We start from the raw sequence: 20,447 nt of genomic DNA on the forward strand, positions 1-20,447 counted from the left end.
CGGGTCCATTCGAACCCTTCGCCTTTGATTGCCTTAAAGAAAGGCAGACATCGGTCTGCCGATTTGGACATGAAGCGGCTGAGGGCGGCTATGCGACCGTTTATCCTCTGAACCTCTTTTACTTTTCAGGGTGGTCTCATATCTAGGATGGCCTTTATTTTGTCTGGGCTGGCCTCAATACCGCGCTGGTTGACAATGTACCCTAGAAACTTACCCGGGGTGACACTGAAGACACATTTGTTGGGGTTCAGTTTCATGCTAAATTGTCGTAGAATTTGGAAGACAGGATCTAAGTCTTTTATTAATTCCTGCGAGAACTGTGTTTTGACGACCATGTCATCTACATAACATTCTATTTTCGTGCCAATTAAGGGCCGAAAAAGCTTATTTACATGTCTTTGGAAGGTCGCCCCAGCATTCTTTAGTCCGAAGGGCACAACCTTGTAACAGTATAGGCCAAACTCGGTTATGAAGCTTGTTTTTTCCTCGTCGGACTGGTCCATCTTGATTTGGTTGTAGCTTGAGTATGCGTCCAAAAAGATTAATAGCTCATGTCCCAAGGTCGCGTCCACTAGGCAGTCAATTCGGGGAGGGGGAAGCAGTCTTTTGGGCAAGCTCAGTTCAGGTCGGTGTAGTCGACGCACATGCGCCACTTGCCGTTTGCTTTTTTCACCAGCACTGGGTTGGCTACCCAGCTCGGGTAATGAACTTCCCTTATGAAGTTCGCTGCGAGGAGCTTTTCGACCTCTTCGTCGACCGCCCTCCAGCGCCCCGGGGCTAAGTTGCGTTTCTTTTGTCTAAAGGATCTGACTACAGGGTCAGTGTTAAGTTTGTGAGTTATAAGGTCAGGGTCAATACCAAGCATATCGGTTGCAGACCATGCAAAAATATCTAAATTTTGAAATAAGAAACTCACCAGCTCAATTTGTAGAGGCTCTTTGACCGAAGCACCGATTTGTAGCGTTCGAGTTGGATCTGTAGCTGAGGTCAGGATCGTGACCTTTTCCTCTATGGGCGAAGCTCGTTCCTCGCCCTACTCCGTAGGCCGCTCCAGTTCGAGGTCGTCAGCTGCCTTGGTTTTTCCCTTCAGGGCGACAACGTAACACTTGTGGCACTCAAGCTAGTCTTCCCGCGCTACCCCCACACCGAAGTCTGTGGGGAACTTCATTGCCAGATAGTAGGTGGAGACCACTGCCCACAGAATATGCGTGATTGGCCGCCCTATTATGTCATTGTATCGGGAGGGGGTTGCGACCACCAGGAAATCGTGGTTGAGTCTGATCGCGCAAGGCCATGTGCCGACTTCCACAGGTACTGTTATCTTCCCTAGGGGCCTGACTTTCTCTCCGCTTAAGCGCACCAGAGGAGTGTTTGCGGACTTCAACTCGCTTCTCTGCAACTGTAGTTGGACAAACGCCGACTTTAAGAGGATGTCCGCCGAACTGCCTGAGTCCACAAGTACGCGCCGGACTTTGAAGTCGCTGATCCTTAGTTTTATGATGAGCGCATCATCTGAAGGGATAGGAAATCCATCACATGGACGCCCAAAGATTGCGGAATAAGGGGGAAATTTCAAAAAAAAAATTCTCTCCCTTCAACTGGGAATCAAATTCACTATTTAGAAAATCATATTTTCAATGATCATTCTTGAACCATAAACTGAACCAGATCTGAACCAAAAGGAGGAGAGAGAGATAATACCTGATACAGAGAAATAATATCCCTCAATGGAGGTGTTCACGCCCAAGGTAGGATCCAAAATCTGCTCCCACTGAAGATGGCACAGTGTAGGGTGGAGCAGAATCAACAGTGTTCTTCCAAAAGAACTTGATCCTTCCCAAGAATCACCTGGGCAGCTTATGAATATAACTCCTACCAATCTTTTCTCCAAAAGATTGGAATCAAGATCTAATCTTGATTTCTCCCAAGGAATGGAGATCGAACTGCTATAGGCGGCGGCTGCAGGAAGGAGGTGGCTAGAGAGTATTTGTAGGGTGCAGAATACTCTCTTCTGTGATCTCAGCTCTGAAGACAAGACTGTTGGTTGTCTGTTGTGATGTGTCTAAAGGTTGCCGCCCCCTCTTCCTTTTATAGACTTAACGGGATCAATTCCTAATCCCATTAGGAGTTGGTAACCCAAATCATATCTGGATTAGAAGTCCCTTTAAGATAAGGGATAATCCTTATCTTATCTGCAGATTAGATTAGCCATCTCCTAATCTAATTAAGAAGTTTCCATATCTAAATCTCATTTAGATCTTGGACTCTCTGAGTGGATAGGGTGTGGGCCCAATCCTATCAGTTTATCTTATCTCATAATTCACTCCTTAATGACTAATCAAATTAGCCTAGTTCGAAATGGGCTTAAGGTTCATTTAGGGTTATGTATTCATTTAGCCTTCCAAACTGCTGCCCAGTTGGGTTTCCTTGTATGGCGTGGGACCCAAACATTGATCTACACATCAGCCACATGGGTTCATCCCAGCCTTTGTTACAAAGCCTGGCCGAATACACTGTTATAGATAGTGCACCCCCTAAAACCCATCAGATGGGCTCTATGGGCCCAATATTTACCTTAAGTGGTCCCTGAGCCAAGCCACCTTGTAACACCCAGGGACTGTGGGCAGATGCAAGATTAGCCCATCAGGTATTATCCTCAATGGTCTTACACTTAACCTCTCAGCCCATAATGATCATACATTGCCCGACAAGAGAGGACCTCTCCCTCAGCTGCAAGGAACAGTGTTGCGCTCTCTCAAGTATGGATCCCGGGAATTAAAACCTAATTGCAAACATTTCGAAACCATAATATATATACTTTTATATCTCATATAAAATATATTTTGCAAAACAAATCTCAACGATTGAAATCGGTTGTCGGCAGTCTTGGTTTCCATCAGTGAGAGTCCATCCCCAATCATTACCTTTGTCCGTAAAAGGAGCTGATCCTGTCACTATGATCACCCACTCAGATGAATTCTCAAACTGTCCCAACATACCCAGGTTTTGACCCCCGCTAAGGATCTCACTGATTGGTACATCAAAGACAGCCCAATCCGACACCTAATGCAGTATCATAATCGAGTCTAGGGGTCGGGTGTAACTTTCCAGTTTTGCCCATCAATCTCCAAGGTCTAGGGCAATACTGAAAATCTAGTCCGATTCAAAGATTCAATTAATCTCACACTGTATGTGCCTAGGGTCTCACCCTGGTAGCTGAGACAAGCCACCCCAACCGACTTGGTGGCACTACAGTGTCAGCCTTGTCAGGATAGGTCTCCCTAGACTGACCCACTGGTTGTGAATATTCTAAACTAACACGAGTCTCATTAAGTGTCCAGTTTAAGGGTATTACACAGAAACATACAAAGGGAACATGAATCAAATATGCACTTTTATTCATTTACAATAAACTCATAAAGTACATCATTTTGATTGAAGTTAAGGGCATACATAACTGTCTAACATCATCGTGGGGATAGTGGACGCCTCGCGTGTCGTCTTCCGTGAAAAAGATCGGTTCTTTTGTCTTCGGCCTCTTTGGAGGGTTCTGCTCTTCACGGGCTGCCTCGCTAACTGACATCCATGCTGTTGCCAAAGTGCACCCTGCTACCACCGAACCTCCTACTATTACATGGATGGTTCCCCGAACTGGCCTCTCTTTTGGAGGCGGTCGCTACAAGGCTTCGGCCGGTCTGCTGCTGGACTCGGGGGCATCCTTTCCATGCTCCCCTTACCAACCTGCTTTATTATTATTGTCATTATGTTGTACAAAATTTCTCAAGTATCCGTGATGGATGAGTCCCTCTATCTCGTCTCGAAGATTATTACATTGTTCGGTACTATGACCGTGATCTCTATGAAAACTATAGTATAGATTTTTATTTCTCTCGTTTGGATTACTCTTTAGGCGAGGTGGCCACTTTACGTAGGGGCATCCTTGATCGTCATCAAGATCTCGGTCCGCCTTGTGTTCAACGACGTGTAATCCGTTAGAACTGCTAAGGGAGCTCGGGACGGCTGGCTTGGCTTCGCCTCTCAGGCCTGGCTTCTTCTGTCGCCTGGGTTGGAGGGCTCACCTTCCCTTTTTGTTTTCTCGACCCCACCTTCGGTTCTTTGGTTGATTTTTTCCTCTGTTCTCATGAAGAGGACATGTAGTTCGCCACTGCCATTGCTGTTTTTGTTCGTTGCCGCCATTGCCACTGTAGTTTGTCATCACCGTTGCCTTAGGTTGCCGTCAGCATCGCTGCCACTGCAAGTGACCTCCTCCTCCTCCTCCTTCTTTCCAGTCTTCTTTCTTTTTTAAACTCTCCCAGCCGACAACTTCCTCACCCTCATTCTCAAACCTTCTTTTTCATTGTATTTGTATGCATCTTACCCTAATATTTCAGTATAATGAGTAAAATGACGTATCACCTGTTAAAGTGTTTAAACCGTTTGATCTAAACGATTGAACCACTGACCTGAAAACCAATTGCCAAAGCGATTCCGTTTCCGGTTCAATTTTTAAAACCTTGACTTCACGTAGGATATGACAAGAAGTTAGAATAAGCAAAAACCTCCTACATACCTAATAGCAACCATCTTGGATAGATTCAATATTGTACAGTGACGTCTAAATTCCTTTGAGCCCATTGATAACTAACTTGATTGGAAATTGAAATCACCTTTGATAATAGCCTTTCTCCTCCTGAACCTAGCAGCCACCCGATGCGCTTTATGAGCTGCCCAAGCCTTCCCCTCATTAATAGCGCAAACACTAGTCTTCTTGTGATGACTCTCGTAACGCACACAGTCGGGATCAGGTAGGCACAACGTTGTAAGCACGATAAATGAGTATTTAGAAAAAAAAAATTTGACACTGTAATTTAAAATACCCTAGCGTATGCTTGAAAAATATTAATATCCATTTTTGACAGTTGTCAAAATATTTATCAAGTGCTCATTTAACGTGGTTACTAGATCGTGTCTGTACTCATTGCCCATTTGACTTTATTGATGCGTCGAATGGTCAAAGTTGTCAAAATATTTATCAAGTGCTCATTTAACGTGCTTAGGTGGCATTTGATTGCACTTTTCAGATGTCTGAATCTGAAAGCGTTGTTTTTCAAATGCCACCTTCGTTTGGTATGCCCTCTTATTATTATAGATCTGAAATTGGATTTCAAATCTTAGTTTCTAAGAGGTGGAGCAGCTACTTAATGCGGTAAGACATAATTTAGAGATGTGTAAAAGACATAAGTGCCCTAAAAAAATTTAATATCACTGTTTTGTCCTTCATATAACTCGAATCGAACCCTCACTGTAACCTAACGAAGCTCCACTGCAACCACCGTTGCTGCACTCTCTTTGTCTCTCTCTCTTGTATTCCCGCCACTGCCTGGTGCAAGTTGCAGCAGCGATGGTTCCTCTCTCTCTCTCTCTCTCTCTCTCTCTCTCTCTCTCTCGCGCACTTGCTCGCTTGCTCTCCCTCCCTCCCATGTCTTCCCACCACTGCCGCTGCAAGTTGCAACGACGACGGTTCCTTCTCTCTCTCTCTCTCTCTCTCTCTCTCTCTCTCTCTCCCTCCCTCCCTCCCATCTTCTCCCCACCGCCACCGCCGCCGCAACTTGCAGCGATGGTTCAGTGAGTAGTAAATATTATTATTAATTAAAAATTATTTTTACTGATTATTATTTAAAAATTATTTTTACTAATTATTAATTATTTTAATATTTTTATTAAACATTAATTATTAATTATTTTTATTAACCATTAATTTTTTAAATTCTCATTAATTTTTATTTGTGTAAATTATTAATTATTAATTAAAATTATTTTAAGATTTTTATAGTCATTAATTATTTTTAATTTTAATCATTTCATTTATTAATTAGTAATTTTTATTTTTTATTTATATTGTTTCAATATTATTTTGAGGTTAAAAATTATTTTTTATGAGATAATGCAAATTGAATTCAACATTTCCAAATAGTATATTATAGGGGTAAAATAGTAAAATCAATGAATTTCATATGGTAAAGGGTTGATCGAATACAAACAAACTTATATATTCAAAACCTTTAAAAAGTAGAAAAGCACCTATGCTTCTTTTTAGACTTTAGATACAAAAAATATCTTTTTAACTTTTTAGATATGAAATTTCAAATTTATCAAACACCTCCTTACTTTATTGTGCCTATTAGATTCGTTCCCTAATGCACTGCCCATTTCGACTTTCTCGAGGCGTCTAACAGTCGAAGTTGATTTTGATAGCATCTTCCTCCATAAGTTTCTATTTGATAAAACTTCACTCTTCTTTGTTGGTGGTGCGGATTTATGAATTAACTTGGATTGAATGAATTGTCTATAGAAATTCATGCTTAAATCTACCCTTATTCCTATTAAAATAACAATTAAGAAAAAGAGGTGTGGTATAAACAATGTTCAAAGTATAGTGTATCGTATCGGTACTTAAAAATGGCCAAAACTTTATTTTTTTAATTTTTTTTTACATTTTAATTTTTTAGGAAACTTTTAGTATGTTTTTCAAAAGATACGATATGATACACCCCATATCAGACGTATATTGATACTTTGTACCATACAATCCTTTGCACTATTAGGATGTATTAATACTATAAGCCTTGAGTTTATAATAGGGGTGCTCACTATCTAATTAACCAAATTATAGGCTTTTTTTCTAAACCGAACCAATAATATTGGTTTTTCGAAAACCGATAACAAAACCGAAGCTGATCGATTAACCGATTGATTGGTTCAACTAATCATCGGTTTAGTTCATTGATTTTTCGGTTATTTGATTTTCATAATATTATATAATAAATATAAATATTATATATACTGGTCGGTTCGATTCGCTTTTCAACCTGAGAACCGGAAGGAACTTGGATTGCTTCTTACGTGTTTCCAAGAATAACACACAAACTACGACAGATGTTATCGATGTAAAGCGGGACGTGTTGTAAGGTTCATGTGAGGAGCATCCGGACTGCTGCCCAAGACCCGATCCATTTCGCAAATGTGATATCACACGCGTGAAAATTTATCAGGCCAGCCCCCTCTTCCCGCCACCGACTCGAGGCGACTCTTAACCCAAAAAATATGCGGGAGTCAAAATGACAAATTTGCCCCCAATCATTTGATGTGCGGCACCAGATGTCATCCTGTCCTCGTTCAAAACCGAAGGGCTATCAAACTTGCTAACCCCTCTCGTCGCCTCGTCGATGCCGTTTTCCGATACCAGAACCAAGATGGATCCAGATCCGACGTACTCGATTCTCATCCTATTCTAATACAATGTCTCGCATCGAATATCATCATAGTAACTACAATTGAGGCTCTCACGTACTTGGGAGCTAAGAGTCAAAACGACGAAAACGGGTTTCCTTTCTTCGCTTCCGGCTGTTCCGATTCTCCTGCGGGGCATCTGCAAATATTCTCAGTTTCATCTCTCTTATTTCAGGAAGCTGTTCGAATCGGAAGCCCAAGGCTGCGGCAAATCATCATGCACAGAGATCTCGGACCAGATCTAGGGTTTCATTGCTCGAGATCACAAATTCTATTACTTACTTGTGAGATTTCCATTTAATTTCTTTGCATTTCGTTTGGAGAAAGTTCATCTGCGGTTTAGAATTCCGGATCCTGCTTTTATTGCCTACCTATTCATGATCTGGAGGTGTTTTCCGTCGATTGAAACCTTACAAGGAGAATTTTGAGGTGATTTTGGCGATATTATCCTGGTCGAAGGTGGATTTTAGCAAATTTCACGGTTTCGTTCAAAATGGCTGTCAAATCGGCGCAATCCTCATATAGGGATCGTACACAAGAGTTTCTCACTGTAGCGGAGAAGCTAAAGAAGTCGTTTTCATCAGCGCCAAGTGTACCCAGTAGTAGCTCGAAACAAGAGGGATCGCGATCTGCGGTCTCTATTCAGTCGGAGTTTAACAAGAGGGCTTCAAAAATTGGTTATGGGATCCATCAGACATCACAAAAGCTTGCAAAGCTTGCGAAATGTAAGCATGGAATTGCCAAAACAGTAACATTTATTCATCCATTCTTTATTTGCATAGTTCTCTCAATTAGAAATAACTGCTATGGAATGGAATTTCTTTTTTTTTTCTTTCTTTTCTGGTTATAATCTCAGCATATGGAACTAATTGTGGGAAACAATATAGATGTTTATTCTTGTTTTTGCATTTTCTTCAACATGTTCTTTTTTGCTCTCTTCCATAAGAGTGCGCTAAGCACAGGATGCAGAAAACTTGTTAATTGTTATAATGGAGTACCGAGGACATGTAAGCAGTAAGCTTTCATGAATGTCGTACTAATATTAACATTTATAAGAAGCGGCTAACTATTATGTCTGCGAATCATTGCATGGTTTTTGCCACCCGAATTGGTTTTATGAGAGTACTATAGTTATCATTTACTAATTTATGGTACTGCTGCCTGCACGTCATTGAGGAGTGGGGTTAGGGACAGGGAACTGTCACATATAGTTTGTTAGTGATGAACATTGGATTACTGTTCGTATGTCATGTGGCTTTTGGTAGATTTGATCTCGACAGATTCTTTCCTATAACATATGTTAATGTCCACAAAGCAAATCCAAGATGGTATGTCTTGGAAAGTATTACTGTAAATACTTCCATACGGCTATTGGATGGAAGATCCTCTCCAGCAAGATAAAGTATAAAGAACACTTAGGATTTAAACTTTGAAATTGATTTATGCCAGGGTTCTAGATTTTTAGTTTTGCTAATAACATCTTTAATATTATAATACCATGAGGATTACTGTCACCTTCTATACTAGTTTAAGAGCTACTCACAGCTTTTTTTTTCTCTTCATTGGAGTTCAACTAGGTAGATTTTTATTAAAATAGTACTGTTAGTTTGAGACTTCTTGAAGCTTGTGTTGGAAATAGTAATTTCATGTGCTTTCCCTTGATTTTTAGGCCATGTTGCATTGTTGTGGTTATGTCTCTGAATCTGGCACAAGTAGGGCTCCTAGCATTATGAAGAATCTTGAAAATGTGTTGATTTCAGCACGATGCAGGATCAACTGCTATAACAAGATGGACTCTGCAAAATAAGAAACAGAATGCAAAAATAACCTAAGAATTGGCAACTAGGATCCTCTAAGAGTTAGCACTTAGAGGTACAATCGAGAACCCTATATTTGGCAATGTTGTTCATTTATTCATCCTAATAAAATATCTTCTTTAAAAGCAATTAAAACTATAAAATCATTATTTTTTGTGTGAAAACTAAGAATTTAAGACCTTAACATGGACTTGTCTGGGCTTGCCTCGAGGGGCGTGGCACAAAAGTAGCTCATAGAATCAGGAATGTAATATGTCACATTAGCCACTTGAAGTAATGTAATTGAGAAAAAAAGAGATTGTGGGTTTTATATGCTTGAAAATGTTTTATATGTTTGATTTTATTTTTAAATTCTCATTTGAATATGCTTTACGTGTTATGTTTATGCATTTTAATTTTAGATAATAGGTTTTTTAAAACATTTATTTTAAAACTTAAGTTATATTTTTATTAATATTATGTTTAATATTTTTTTTGCATTTTTTGAAAATTTTGACATATTTTTTTTATTTTAGATTTTTCTTTTAATTTTTACGCCTTGCTTAAAAAGGCGCGTGCCTCGCCTTGCGCCAAAGGCGCAAATTGACCCCTGCGCCTTTTTTGTGCCGTGCGCTTTTAAAACACTGGGTACAATTAGGAATTAGCACTTAATAGATTCTTGGAGGAACCAAGACCATCAAGAAAGTCAGAATCACTTGAGTGTTAGAAGTGAATAAATCATACTTTATTATTTGATGTCAAAAAGAACTGGCCTAGTCATACTTTATAGGCAAAGATGTGAAGGTTGGTCAGTTTTTTTTCCCTTGTTTTCAATTTTAAAACCAACTAAGAAACACTACCAAGACTCTAAATGGGAATAGGACAAATCCTAGTTGGCCAAAGGCTAGGATTTACCGGATTTATCAAAAAAAAAAGACTAGGATTTACTGGATAGGTTGGATTTAAAAGACATGTTGAATTAACCCAACTAAGAAACTCTATTAAAACATGTCATATTTATAAGATCTTGGTCTCATTGGACAGGTAATAAAGTAACTTGTCTTGTGACAGCAGCTGATCAAAAAAAGAAAAGAAAAAAATATCCATGACAACAAAAACATGTAAAATGGACAAGTTTTGGCCCCTAAAGTAAACTAAAAGAGAAGTTTCATGATTGCATCTTCACCTTTTCAAAATCCTAAAAACCCTCTAATAAGATTCCTTACACTAAATCTTGTCCTTCAAAACAGTTTTCCATATTCCTAAGACACTAATGCACTATAAAATAAATTTACCAAAACCCGAATCATTTAAAAATTACAAAACTACCATAAATGCAATACTGTAAAAGTGCAAAGAAACTTGATTTGTTCCATGGTTTATCTCCTTGCATCCACATTTGCACCATAACCTAGCTTCAGTTGCCACTGGGTAGCTGTACTAAATTTCTGTTTTGAAATTATGCTCCTTTCTCATTGGCATGACCAAATCTGATGAATCAGAGATGCAGCCCTATTTGGTTGTTTTAAGCTTTTTATTTGACAGGCTTCCTTTTTCAATGGGGGCATTCCTTGGATTTTTTTTTTTTTTTTTATCTTGTTTTCAGTTTGTAACAGTTTGTTGGCATAATTAATGAGCTTGCCAGCTTTGGCAAATCTCTCTCTCTCTCTCTCTCTCTCTCTCTCTGTGCACATGTGTGTGTATGCATGTGCCTTTGAATTGCATGCATTCATGCACATTGGCATTTATTTACAGATGTTGACATGGATCTTCATGCTTATTGAATTGATGGTGTGATTTAGATATCCCATAAATGATTGTTTTCAGAACATTTACCTATTTTATTTGGCTGAATGTTTATTTGGTCACAGGTTTTGGTTGTTTATTCATTGTTTATTGAATATTTGAGGTTGAAGTGTCTTTTCTTTTTTTTTTTTTCCCTTTCAGTGGCAAAAAAGACATCAGTGTTTGATGATCCAACACTGGAGATTCAAGAGTTAACAGCTGTTATCAAACAGGACATTACTGCACTCAATTCAGCAGTAGTGGATCTGCAGCTTATCTGCAATTCCCAAAATGAAAGTGGGAACATCTCAACTGATACCACCAGTCACTCAACCACAGTTGTGGATAACCTGAAGAACCGTTTGATGAGCACCACAAAGGAGTTCAAGGAAGTCCTTACCATGCGGACAGAGGTAAGCTGAATGTTGTTGCAAACTGTAGTCTGCCTAACCAGCCAAGTTGCCTTCCTATTGGGACTTTTCATTCATCAGTGATGCTTCAATTATTTCAGTTACTTTTGTATTTACCAGTTTGATATTGTTGGGTTTATGCAGAACATGAAGGTCCACGAAAACAGAAGGCAGTTGTTTTCTTCTGGTGCTTCAAAGGATGCATCAAATCCTTTTGTTCGGCAGCGTCCACTTGCTTCTAGAGCTGCTGCTAGTGCCTCAACCGCTCCTCCTCCTCCATGGGCAAATGGGTCAACTTCTTCATCCCAGTTATTTCCCAGGTAAAAACAAGTTTTATTCCCTGATTTGCAAGTGACAATGCCATAGTAATGGGAAAAATGGTTACTCCGTTCATACAGAGGGAAAATCTATCAAAGTGGGAAGGATTTTTGAAGATTTTCCTATCAACTGTTTTCAGAAGTTCTGCTTCATTGGGTAGTATATGATATATTAATGAGTGCTGCTGCACTTGGTCTGGCTTGCTGCAAACATGGAAATTTACTGGATGATCACTGAAGCTTTTGGCTTATTGAAATTGTTCTCCTTTTTTACCATCTTATCAGGAAGCAGTCAGATGGGGAGACCCAGCCATTGCTACAGCAGAATCAGCAACAGCAGCAGATGGTTCCATTACAAGATAGTTACATGCAGAGCAGGGCCGAAGCCCTTCAAAATGTGGAGTCAACTATTCATGAGCTGAGCAACATCTTTACCCAGCTAGCCACCATGGTTTCTCAGCAAGGAGAGCTTGCAATCAGGTTTTACTTTTACCTTCAACTGATCTTTGTTGCTCATGACTAAACCAAAACTCATAAATTCCTTTCAATGTGTTCATTTCTAGTATCGTCCCTCTTAATCTGTCACTCAGCCTTGTTTGACATTGTCATTGGGTATGCTCATTCTATCGACTGTTCAGTGTTCTTACATAGAGTGCTGGTAGTGGTAGTTTCGTATGCATTCTTTTTGTCTGCCCCTATATATAATAACAACTGTCACTCTGATTTTGCTTTGCTATTGATTATCATGTTACTTTTGAAAACTTCTGTGTAAGGGAAGATAGAATTATCCATCTACTTTTTTAATGATCATTAGGAGGAACTATCTATTGATGCCCAATCAAATCAACTTTTGATTTGATATCAACTATCTCTAGGTGCATGGTCCTACCCATCGCTTGGTAGTAGACAACCCACAAGCATGCTTTGGTGAATTTGATTGTGAAACTTTGCTAAAAAAATTCTTGTGAAATCATAGTATAGAATCTGTGATTCATAATCTATGACAAAAGATCTGTAAATAGTTTTTCAGCCTCTACCAGTATGAGCTCAACTCAACTCTCACCCGTCTTGACAGGATCGATGAGAACATGGATGATACACTGGCAAACGTGGAAGGGGCACAAGGACAACTACTGAAGTACCTTAACAGTATTTCATCCAACCGATGGCTGATGATCAAGATATTTTTTGTATTGATTGTATTCCTAATGATTTTCCTATTTTTTGTGGCATAGAAGTACATCAGCAATAACTAAAAGAAATAGAAAGAAATGGAGAGTGTCTTTTCACAGGAGAGTCTTTTATTCTTTTGTTGCATTTTGGTTCCTTTTTCTTCTCTTTACCATTTTCTTTTGTTTTCTTGGATAATTCTATAGCTCCTGGCAAGTATATATATAGTTACAGTTCTGTCCAGTATTCTATTCGAAAAATTATATTCGAACGGCGTTGTTATTGTTGTACTTTCTTCGAGTAAGCACTCATGTATAAGCTGTTTATGCATATAATAAGAAGTTTATTCTTTGTTCACTTTAATCTTCCCAGTAAATTGCTGCTAGAAAAATTTATCTCAAAATTGACTGTGAAGACTTCCATCCGCCTCCATTTTCATTTTACATTCCCACTCTGTTTCTGAGACAAATTTAGAGCATAAAAATCTGGAGAATGGCCTGCTCTGTTAGTGTTGCCTTGCTTGAATCCATGGAGCTGCTTCTATGGCTTTCTTTACTCGGGATCTCTGTGAATAAACCAGGATTACAAGATCTTACATGCATTACTATCAACTGTGTGTGACCCTCAAAGGAAATGGATCTCCCCTAATGGAACCATGTGGTTGTGATCAGGGGCGATGATTCTCTTCAAATCCATTTCACATTTCTTGTTTTCCGAATCAAAATTTCCATGCTTCCTCTTTTGTTTCAAAATTGTCCATTGATCCGCATTGAATGATAAAATGTTCAGTTTCACATCACTAATTGGTTGAGTCGGATCTCGAATACATTTCGAAGATCTAATTACTGCCGATTCACCAATAATTCATCTGTATCCATGCTTTTCACCAAAAATCGCGTCGAAGCTCTTCCTTTGAGGCAATTGAATCAGGGATGGAGACATGGAGCTGAAGCTGATATGGATTAAAGATGTGTAACTGTGGACGTGTGGGCGATGATGTCTTGGCCTTGGTTGAAGTGGATCCCTGGCCAGATTGCTGTGGCTGGAATTAAAACTGCAGACTGGTATGAACTTCGAGTGTGTTTTGGTTAATTACGCCAACATTGAGGTTTACAACTTTTTTTTTTAATCTTTTTTGCATGTGTACAACTAGCATCTAATAAATTGTCTCACCTCACCTTTTCCTACCGGCAAACTTACACATGACTCGCATATTGTAGTTATAAATCAAGCATGCGTGAGAAGGAGAGATTGCTCAAACTTTGTTAAGTGATTGGCCTTTGGTTGCCTACACTCGAGAAAAGAAAACGAAAAAGAGAAAAGAAATGCACTTAACCCATTTCATCAATTATTAATTATCACCTAAAATATCACTTAATAAAGAATAAATGAGGAAGAGAAGCGAAATGCATGAATGATGTGGAAGATTTGTTAGCAACTGGGCTCACCATTTTGTAATTCTCGAGACTGAATTTAGGGTCCATATTTTAAACTCAAGTAGAAGATTCCCCATGATTATTCAAACCCACCTCGTCTAACACTCCTCTGTCCTTTGCAGTTTGCATCCACTTCGTCAAATGCATCCTTAACAAAATTATTATAACTCAAAGTAAAATGTTGCACCATAGACACGTTGAGGAAACAAGCATATACAGAAAGTGACATCAGTGGATGGCATCTCAAAGACATCTTTCACCCAAGACCACCTCCATTGGATCCTTTCATCGTCTGTTTTGGTTGATATCTTCGTCATTCTTTAAGGAATATGAATATCCAATTGTTTGTTTGTGTGGTGGATGTCACTTGATAAAAAAAAAATTGAATATTTGACCAAAAACAGAATGCTGTTAATTGAGTGAAATCAAACTTGGTTTCAACCACACAAACTATAATTTGTCCAAAGGGAGGAATGTTATTGGATAAATGTTCAGTTGTTTGATAGAATATTGAAAGGTATAGTAACCAATCAGTCTTTGGTTTTCAGGTTTCAACCGTTGAAGAAATTTATAACCTCATTAATAACTTGTCCATTGAAGATAAAGCAATAAGTCAATTAGTTCAGCCACTTCTTCACTGTTATGCCGATGACCTAATAGTTCAGTTGGTTATTTGACGGACCTCCTTTTGAGGAGGCCCGGTATCAAACTTGCAGAACCACAGGTTCTTTGTGTAATGAATACTAATGTGCTTGCTTGTGTACCCTATCACCACTAATTCACTGACCCACCAACTAGGACGTATTTGGTTCTCTGGCGGTCTGGCCATTTATTTGTAAAACGATGCCAGTTCTTCGCAAAGTAGGCATTTATTACAAAATGATATTTGCACCGAGTTTGATAAGACTTTTTTCAGCTTTTGTATTTGAGAAGTGATGAAATATATTAATAATATAAAGATAGAAAAATAGTACAGAAGGAGAGATTTCCTCAAGCAGCCATGCAAGTGATAGCCAAAAAGCTATCGCTTACAAACCAAAATTTTCATCCCATATCAACAAGCACCAAAGTTTTATCCACATTAACACAGGCTTTCGTGGGGGAATTGGCCTTGTCTTAAAAAATGCAGTTGTTTCTCTCTTTCCATAAGCACCACCAATAAACCTTCGCCCGTAAGGCTTTCCATAATACTTCGCCTCTTTCAGAAAAAGCCTGATTTCGCCAATGGGCCAACAAAGACTTCAAATTCTGAGGTGTAACCCAACTTAGATCAAACAAGTTTAAAACATGGACCCATATTCTGTAAGAGAAGCCGCAGAAAATTAGCAGATGATTCACAGTTTCCTTATCTGCCTCGCTCAGACAACGGTGGTTCACCAATTTCTTCTCAAGACATCCATGGTAGGAATCTTTTCTTTTAGAGAAACCCACATGACAAACTAAAATTTTGTGGTGTAGAAGTTTTCCATAGCCAGGTCCAAGGAGGATTTGGTTCTTCCGTTGACAGTAAGGAAGACAACATCGATTTCACAGTAAAAATACCGAACTTTTCTTTATTCCATCTGATTTTCTCCATCTCCAAAGGATTCGCCCTGGCTTTGTCCAATACATTCAACAGGCCCATTAGGGAGACAAACTCCCAATGGTACCCAGATTGGATGCTCATTGGAATATTCAAGATAGTCACTTACCCTTTCTTCTTTGTTGGTTGTTAACTCAAAAATAGAGGGGAACTCCATATAAAGGAGATATGTTTGAAGAAAATATCTCTAGTCTGCATGATGCCTCTCCAAACACTTGTGCCATAAGGTTCATTGGAGCTTCCAGATTCCCAACCCAATGAATCTTCCCCATATTTGTTCATGACTACTATCTTCCGGAGATGATCCTTTTCCGTAGCATATCTTCATAGCCATTTGGAGGGCAGGGTTGTATTTGTTTGGGATATAGGTTTGATGCCTAAACCACCTCTCTGCTTAGGCTTACATACCTCTGACCAGGCCACCAAATGGAACTTCTTCTTCTCTTCAGGATCATTCCACAAGAAATCTCTTCTGAGGGTATGTTTGGATCGCAGGAATAGAGGCCTTGAAACGGAATGGTCCAGCTGTTTGGTTGGATGGAATCGGAATCCGATTCCCATTCAGGGTGGAATTGCATTCCCCTATTTGAGGGAATGGGCCGAATGGCCATTCCCGACCCACCCACTCGGAATTGGATTTCCATTCCAGCTGGTTAAAACAAGAAAAATGAAAGTAACAAAAAAAAGGGGTAAATTATAAAAAACCCCCGTATTATAGGGTTTGTGACAAAAATCCCCTATACTTTGTTTTGCGACAAAGACCCTATTGTACTTTGATCGTGAGACAAAGACCCCCTTTGACCGTTAAGTCAGATAATGAAATGCGTTAAATTACCAAATTACCTCACTAAACTTTTTTTATTTTCTTTTTTTTGCCCTTTTTCTCTTAAAACCTATTTAACCTATTGTTTTCCCTATCTTCTCTTCTTATCCCCTCCCTCACCATCCTCTCTCATTCTTTCTCAATCCCAATTCTCCAAAATCTGTCTTCTCTTTACCGTGGTGTCACGGGGGTAATTCTACAGCGGAAGAAACCCGTGCGGCGTCCTAGCCAAGGCAGGCCAGGACAAGCCTTTGTGCACTTAGAGACTAGGAGTTGCCCGATGGGATGGCTCCACCAAAGTCAGTAGCACTGGATCATGACCTCAAGTCCAATGGCCGGGGCACTCTTCTGGCTCAGACCGGTCCATGGGAGGCGCCGCTTACGTGCTAAAGGGGGACAACCATCATGGAAGGCGACCATGCGCCGATGAGGTGACTTGGCACCGATGTGTAGGGTCTCCTGTATGCCGATGATGACAGGCACCTATGTGCCATGATGATAGGCAACCGCTTGGGCCGGAACCCACCCGTGCGCTAGGGGCAACGGGATAGCTCAATCAGCTTGGGCAAGGGTCTGGCGAGGTGTAGGGACATGCTTGAGCCAGGCCCGCGTGCCAAGCCTCCCTTGAGTGTCGGCAGCGCAGTGCCGGTCCAACACAGTCCCCATGAGCTAGTGTGCGCCCATGAGGAACCCTGGTAGCCATGCTATCCATTAACCAGGGCCGCCCCGCAAGGGGATGATGGTCTAGGAGTGCCAAGGTTAGGCACCCAAGGAGGTCGACCACCCCTCCTCAAAGAGTACGTTAAGCTTTCGGTGGTCTGCCTGAAGATGACATCAGTTCTCCCAAAAGTCTTACAGGCGAAAATGACGGGCATGTCCCTAACGTAAGCCGGCCAAGCGTAGGCAAGGCTAAGCCTGCTTTGAACCGTAACAGGCTCCCCCACTCAATCCATTGTCGTCCTCGACAATGGGTCTTCCTCGTGAATGGGCGTCTGTGTCCCGCGCCATCCACTTCCTTGCCAGTTCCAGGGCTCGTCTGGCTAGCCCGAGTCTTGCCTATATTGGTGTCCATTTATGGGGACGGAACCATTTCACCATGCCGGCCTGCCTGGACTTCACCCTAGTGTCGAGGTTACTCAAACCGTGCAATGGCTATGCCTTTGAATTGTGAAAGAAGGGCCCTCGAAGAAATGTGTGTGGTGCTTCGCGGAGGTCCGCCCCATGTATCATCTTACCTCAAGGCTCAACCGTCTTCTTGGTAGCTTTTCAGTGATGCTACCGAACACGTTGATAGGTCTACTCCTCATGTTGGCGATGACCTGGGTACCCTTTCACCATGCTGGCCTGCAGACTTCACCTCGCCCTGTGCGGGTTACTCAAACCTAGCAATGGCTTATGCTTTCCTGGGCCCTCGAAACTACGCTTCGCCTCGTCGACTCGGGCTACATCTTCACTCCGAGGGGGCCCCACTGCTGCTGCCTCAAGGAGACTTGACCGCTTCGAACGCGAGTGTGGCAATTTTTACCCATGAGTTGCCGAACATGCACTCGCCTTGTGATAAGCTTCTGCTGCTGCAAGTGTTCAACCTGAAAGCTGAGCATGTCCACCTAATACTTTGCCAGTGTAGGGCCGCCATGCTCCAACGGCTAGCGTAACCACATTCCTAACAAGGCCCACGCATCTGCCCCCGCATGAGGACAACAACCAATGCGTCTGCACCCGCAAGGGAAGCTGCTTTAGGGTCATTGGAATGAGAATGCGAACATTGAATGGCCTCTTGATAGGCCTGATTAACAATCTGCTCGGGCAGTGTACCCACATTCCTATCAAGGCTCACGCGTCTGCCACCGCATGAGGACAACAACCAGAGCGTCTGCAACCGCAAGGGAAGCTGTTTTACTGTCATTGGAATGGGGCCACAAACTATGAAATGGCCTCTTGCCAGGCCTGATATGAATTATGCTCAATCCTGGGTGGAGGTGACTAGGGACCGCACCCCACAAAATGCTGCTTGTCGAAATGACCGCTTCAACTGGCTCTGGGCTAATCTGCTGAAAACCAACTGCGACTGCAACTGGCCAACTTGCTCTGATACCAACTGTCACGGGGGTAATCTTTGGAGCCCCGTGCGGCACTCGAAATGGGCGAGTAAGCCTACAAAACAAAGCAAACACACACAGAAAGGCAACAAGAAGGCACACGAATTAGCAAAAGGCTACTTGTATTGCATTAATCAGTGGTAAGCACAAGCACACAGTACAGTGTCGAGGGGATCTCGTGCTTAACCTTTACACGCTTATGAGCTCACTCGACTACCTACCTCCCCTCAAAGAGTACGTTAAGCTTTTGGGGGAGTGACAATATGAAACATCAAAATAATGGAAAAGCATACTAAGTAATTACAATTACGCCATTGGCGGTCCCCCTTACAAAATACAAGCAAAGCCCACCCATGACACACATGTTGGCACCATGAAAGCACGTGGCTGGCACTCGGATGGCTCACCGTAGGTGCTTGATGGCGCGATGAAGGAGTCACCCGTGACAGTGGGGCACAAGTGATGATTTCATCAACTCTGAGTATCATCTCTACAGCTTCAGTTGCAGAAAGTAGCACAGCCTGTTTGACTTTGAATGATTCTGAGATTCCAAGTTTCTCCATGTCTCCTATTGCCCCTAAGAGGATGTCGATTCCAGCAATACACCCCTCCTTGTGATGCTCTGCACGAAGCTGAGAAATCAATTCTGCACTGTCCAAACCTGCATTATCTGCAATAGTTGTAGGGATGGCCTGTAAGGCCCACGAGAATGCCTCAATTGAATGAGACTTCTTTCCTGGAGTCCTACGGGCCAATTCATCAATTTCCTTTGCCATCACCATCTCAAGTGCCACCCTCCTCCAAGTAAAACTTTGCTGTCAACAGCAGTTTGAGAGAGTACACACAGGGCATCATGTAGAGACCTTTTAGCCTCATCAAGCACATGAAAATCAGCACCTCTTAATACTATGGTGCAAGCTTGACCCATTTCAACCCCAGAAAAGTGAATTAATTTGTCTTCACCAATCATGATTTCCTTAACGAGCTTACAGTGCCCAAGCTTAACCAACTTTGGATTATCAAAGGTCGATGCAATCTCACCACCAATCACTAGAGCAAGACGCTCAATTCCATCAAAATCAACATGCTCAATCGCCAAAATTCCCACATCTGCAAATAGTTCCTCAGGGAAATTGTAAATCAATCGTCTATTCACAGAGCAATTGATCCCATGCGCTATAATCTTCTGCACCTTCTCTTTCATTTTCTCTTTTCCTACCACTTCAATCTGTGCAACCCGCGACGTAGAATCAACACGAACATGTGCCTCATAGATCTTTACTTTGCCAATGTTCATTGCAGTGTTTGCTACCAAAATCTTAGCAATTTCTATGCGCTTCGGTTGAAGGCATTATTTATAACTACAGTTTTAATAGGTTAGAAATGGAAAGTTATTGGGCAGCTCCAATTTATGGCGGGAAGGGAGAGTGTATGGGTTGAATGGGTCGGGAGTAAATAGGGGTCAGGGGGAGGGTCAAAAGATTGGCGAATTCATGCCGAGTGGCGAGGAAGGGACCCAAGATGCCCTAAAATGCGCCGCACGTGACTGTCACAAGAACTTCCACCGGAAAGAGATGATGGGGAAGCCCCAATCGGGGGCGAACTGTTATTACTAACATAACAAGAATCACGACGGCAGTAGAAGTAGGATCTCACCTCCCCAACCCCAACTACCTCCTCCACCTCTTCAACAACACCAAAAATTCCAACTAGGGTTATCTATCAATCCGTCACCAGGA

The 20,447-nt window shown here is 41.3% G+C and overlaps 1 protein-coding gene and 1 pseudogene across 1 annotated transcript; one reads left to right on the forward strand and one right to left on the reverse strand.

The window, feature by feature from the left end:
- Positions 1–7,174: 7,174 nt before the first annotated feature.
- Positions 7,175–13,125, forward strand: LOC148869240 (syntaxin-32-like). Its single transcript, XM_088974096.1, has 5 exons — positions 7,175–8,015; positions 11,034–11,284; positions 11,426–11,601; positions 11,884–12,078; positions 12,674–13,125. The coding sequence occupies exons 1-5, from the start codon at positions 7,784–7,786 to the stop codon at positions 12,831–12,833; spliced, it is 1,014 nt and encodes a 337-aa protein (XP_088830222.1). The 5' UTR covers positions 7,175–7,783; the 3' UTR covers positions 12,834–13,125.
- A 148-nt stretch (positions 13,126–13,273) lies between these two features.
- On the reverse strand, positions 13,274–20,059 carry LOC148869241 (T-complex protein 1 subunit beta pseudogene; annotated as a pseudogene).
- Between the last annotated feature and the right edge of the window lie 388 nt (positions 20,060–20,447).

Source organism: Nelumbo lutea, chromosome 2, assembly GCF_056320005.1.
Source record: "Nelumbo lutea isolate HS-2025 chromosome 2, American lotus-T2T, whole genome shotgun sequence".
NCBI lineage: Eukaryota > Viridiplantae > Streptophyta > Magnoliopsida > Proteales > Nelumbonaceae > Nelumbo > Nelumbo lutea.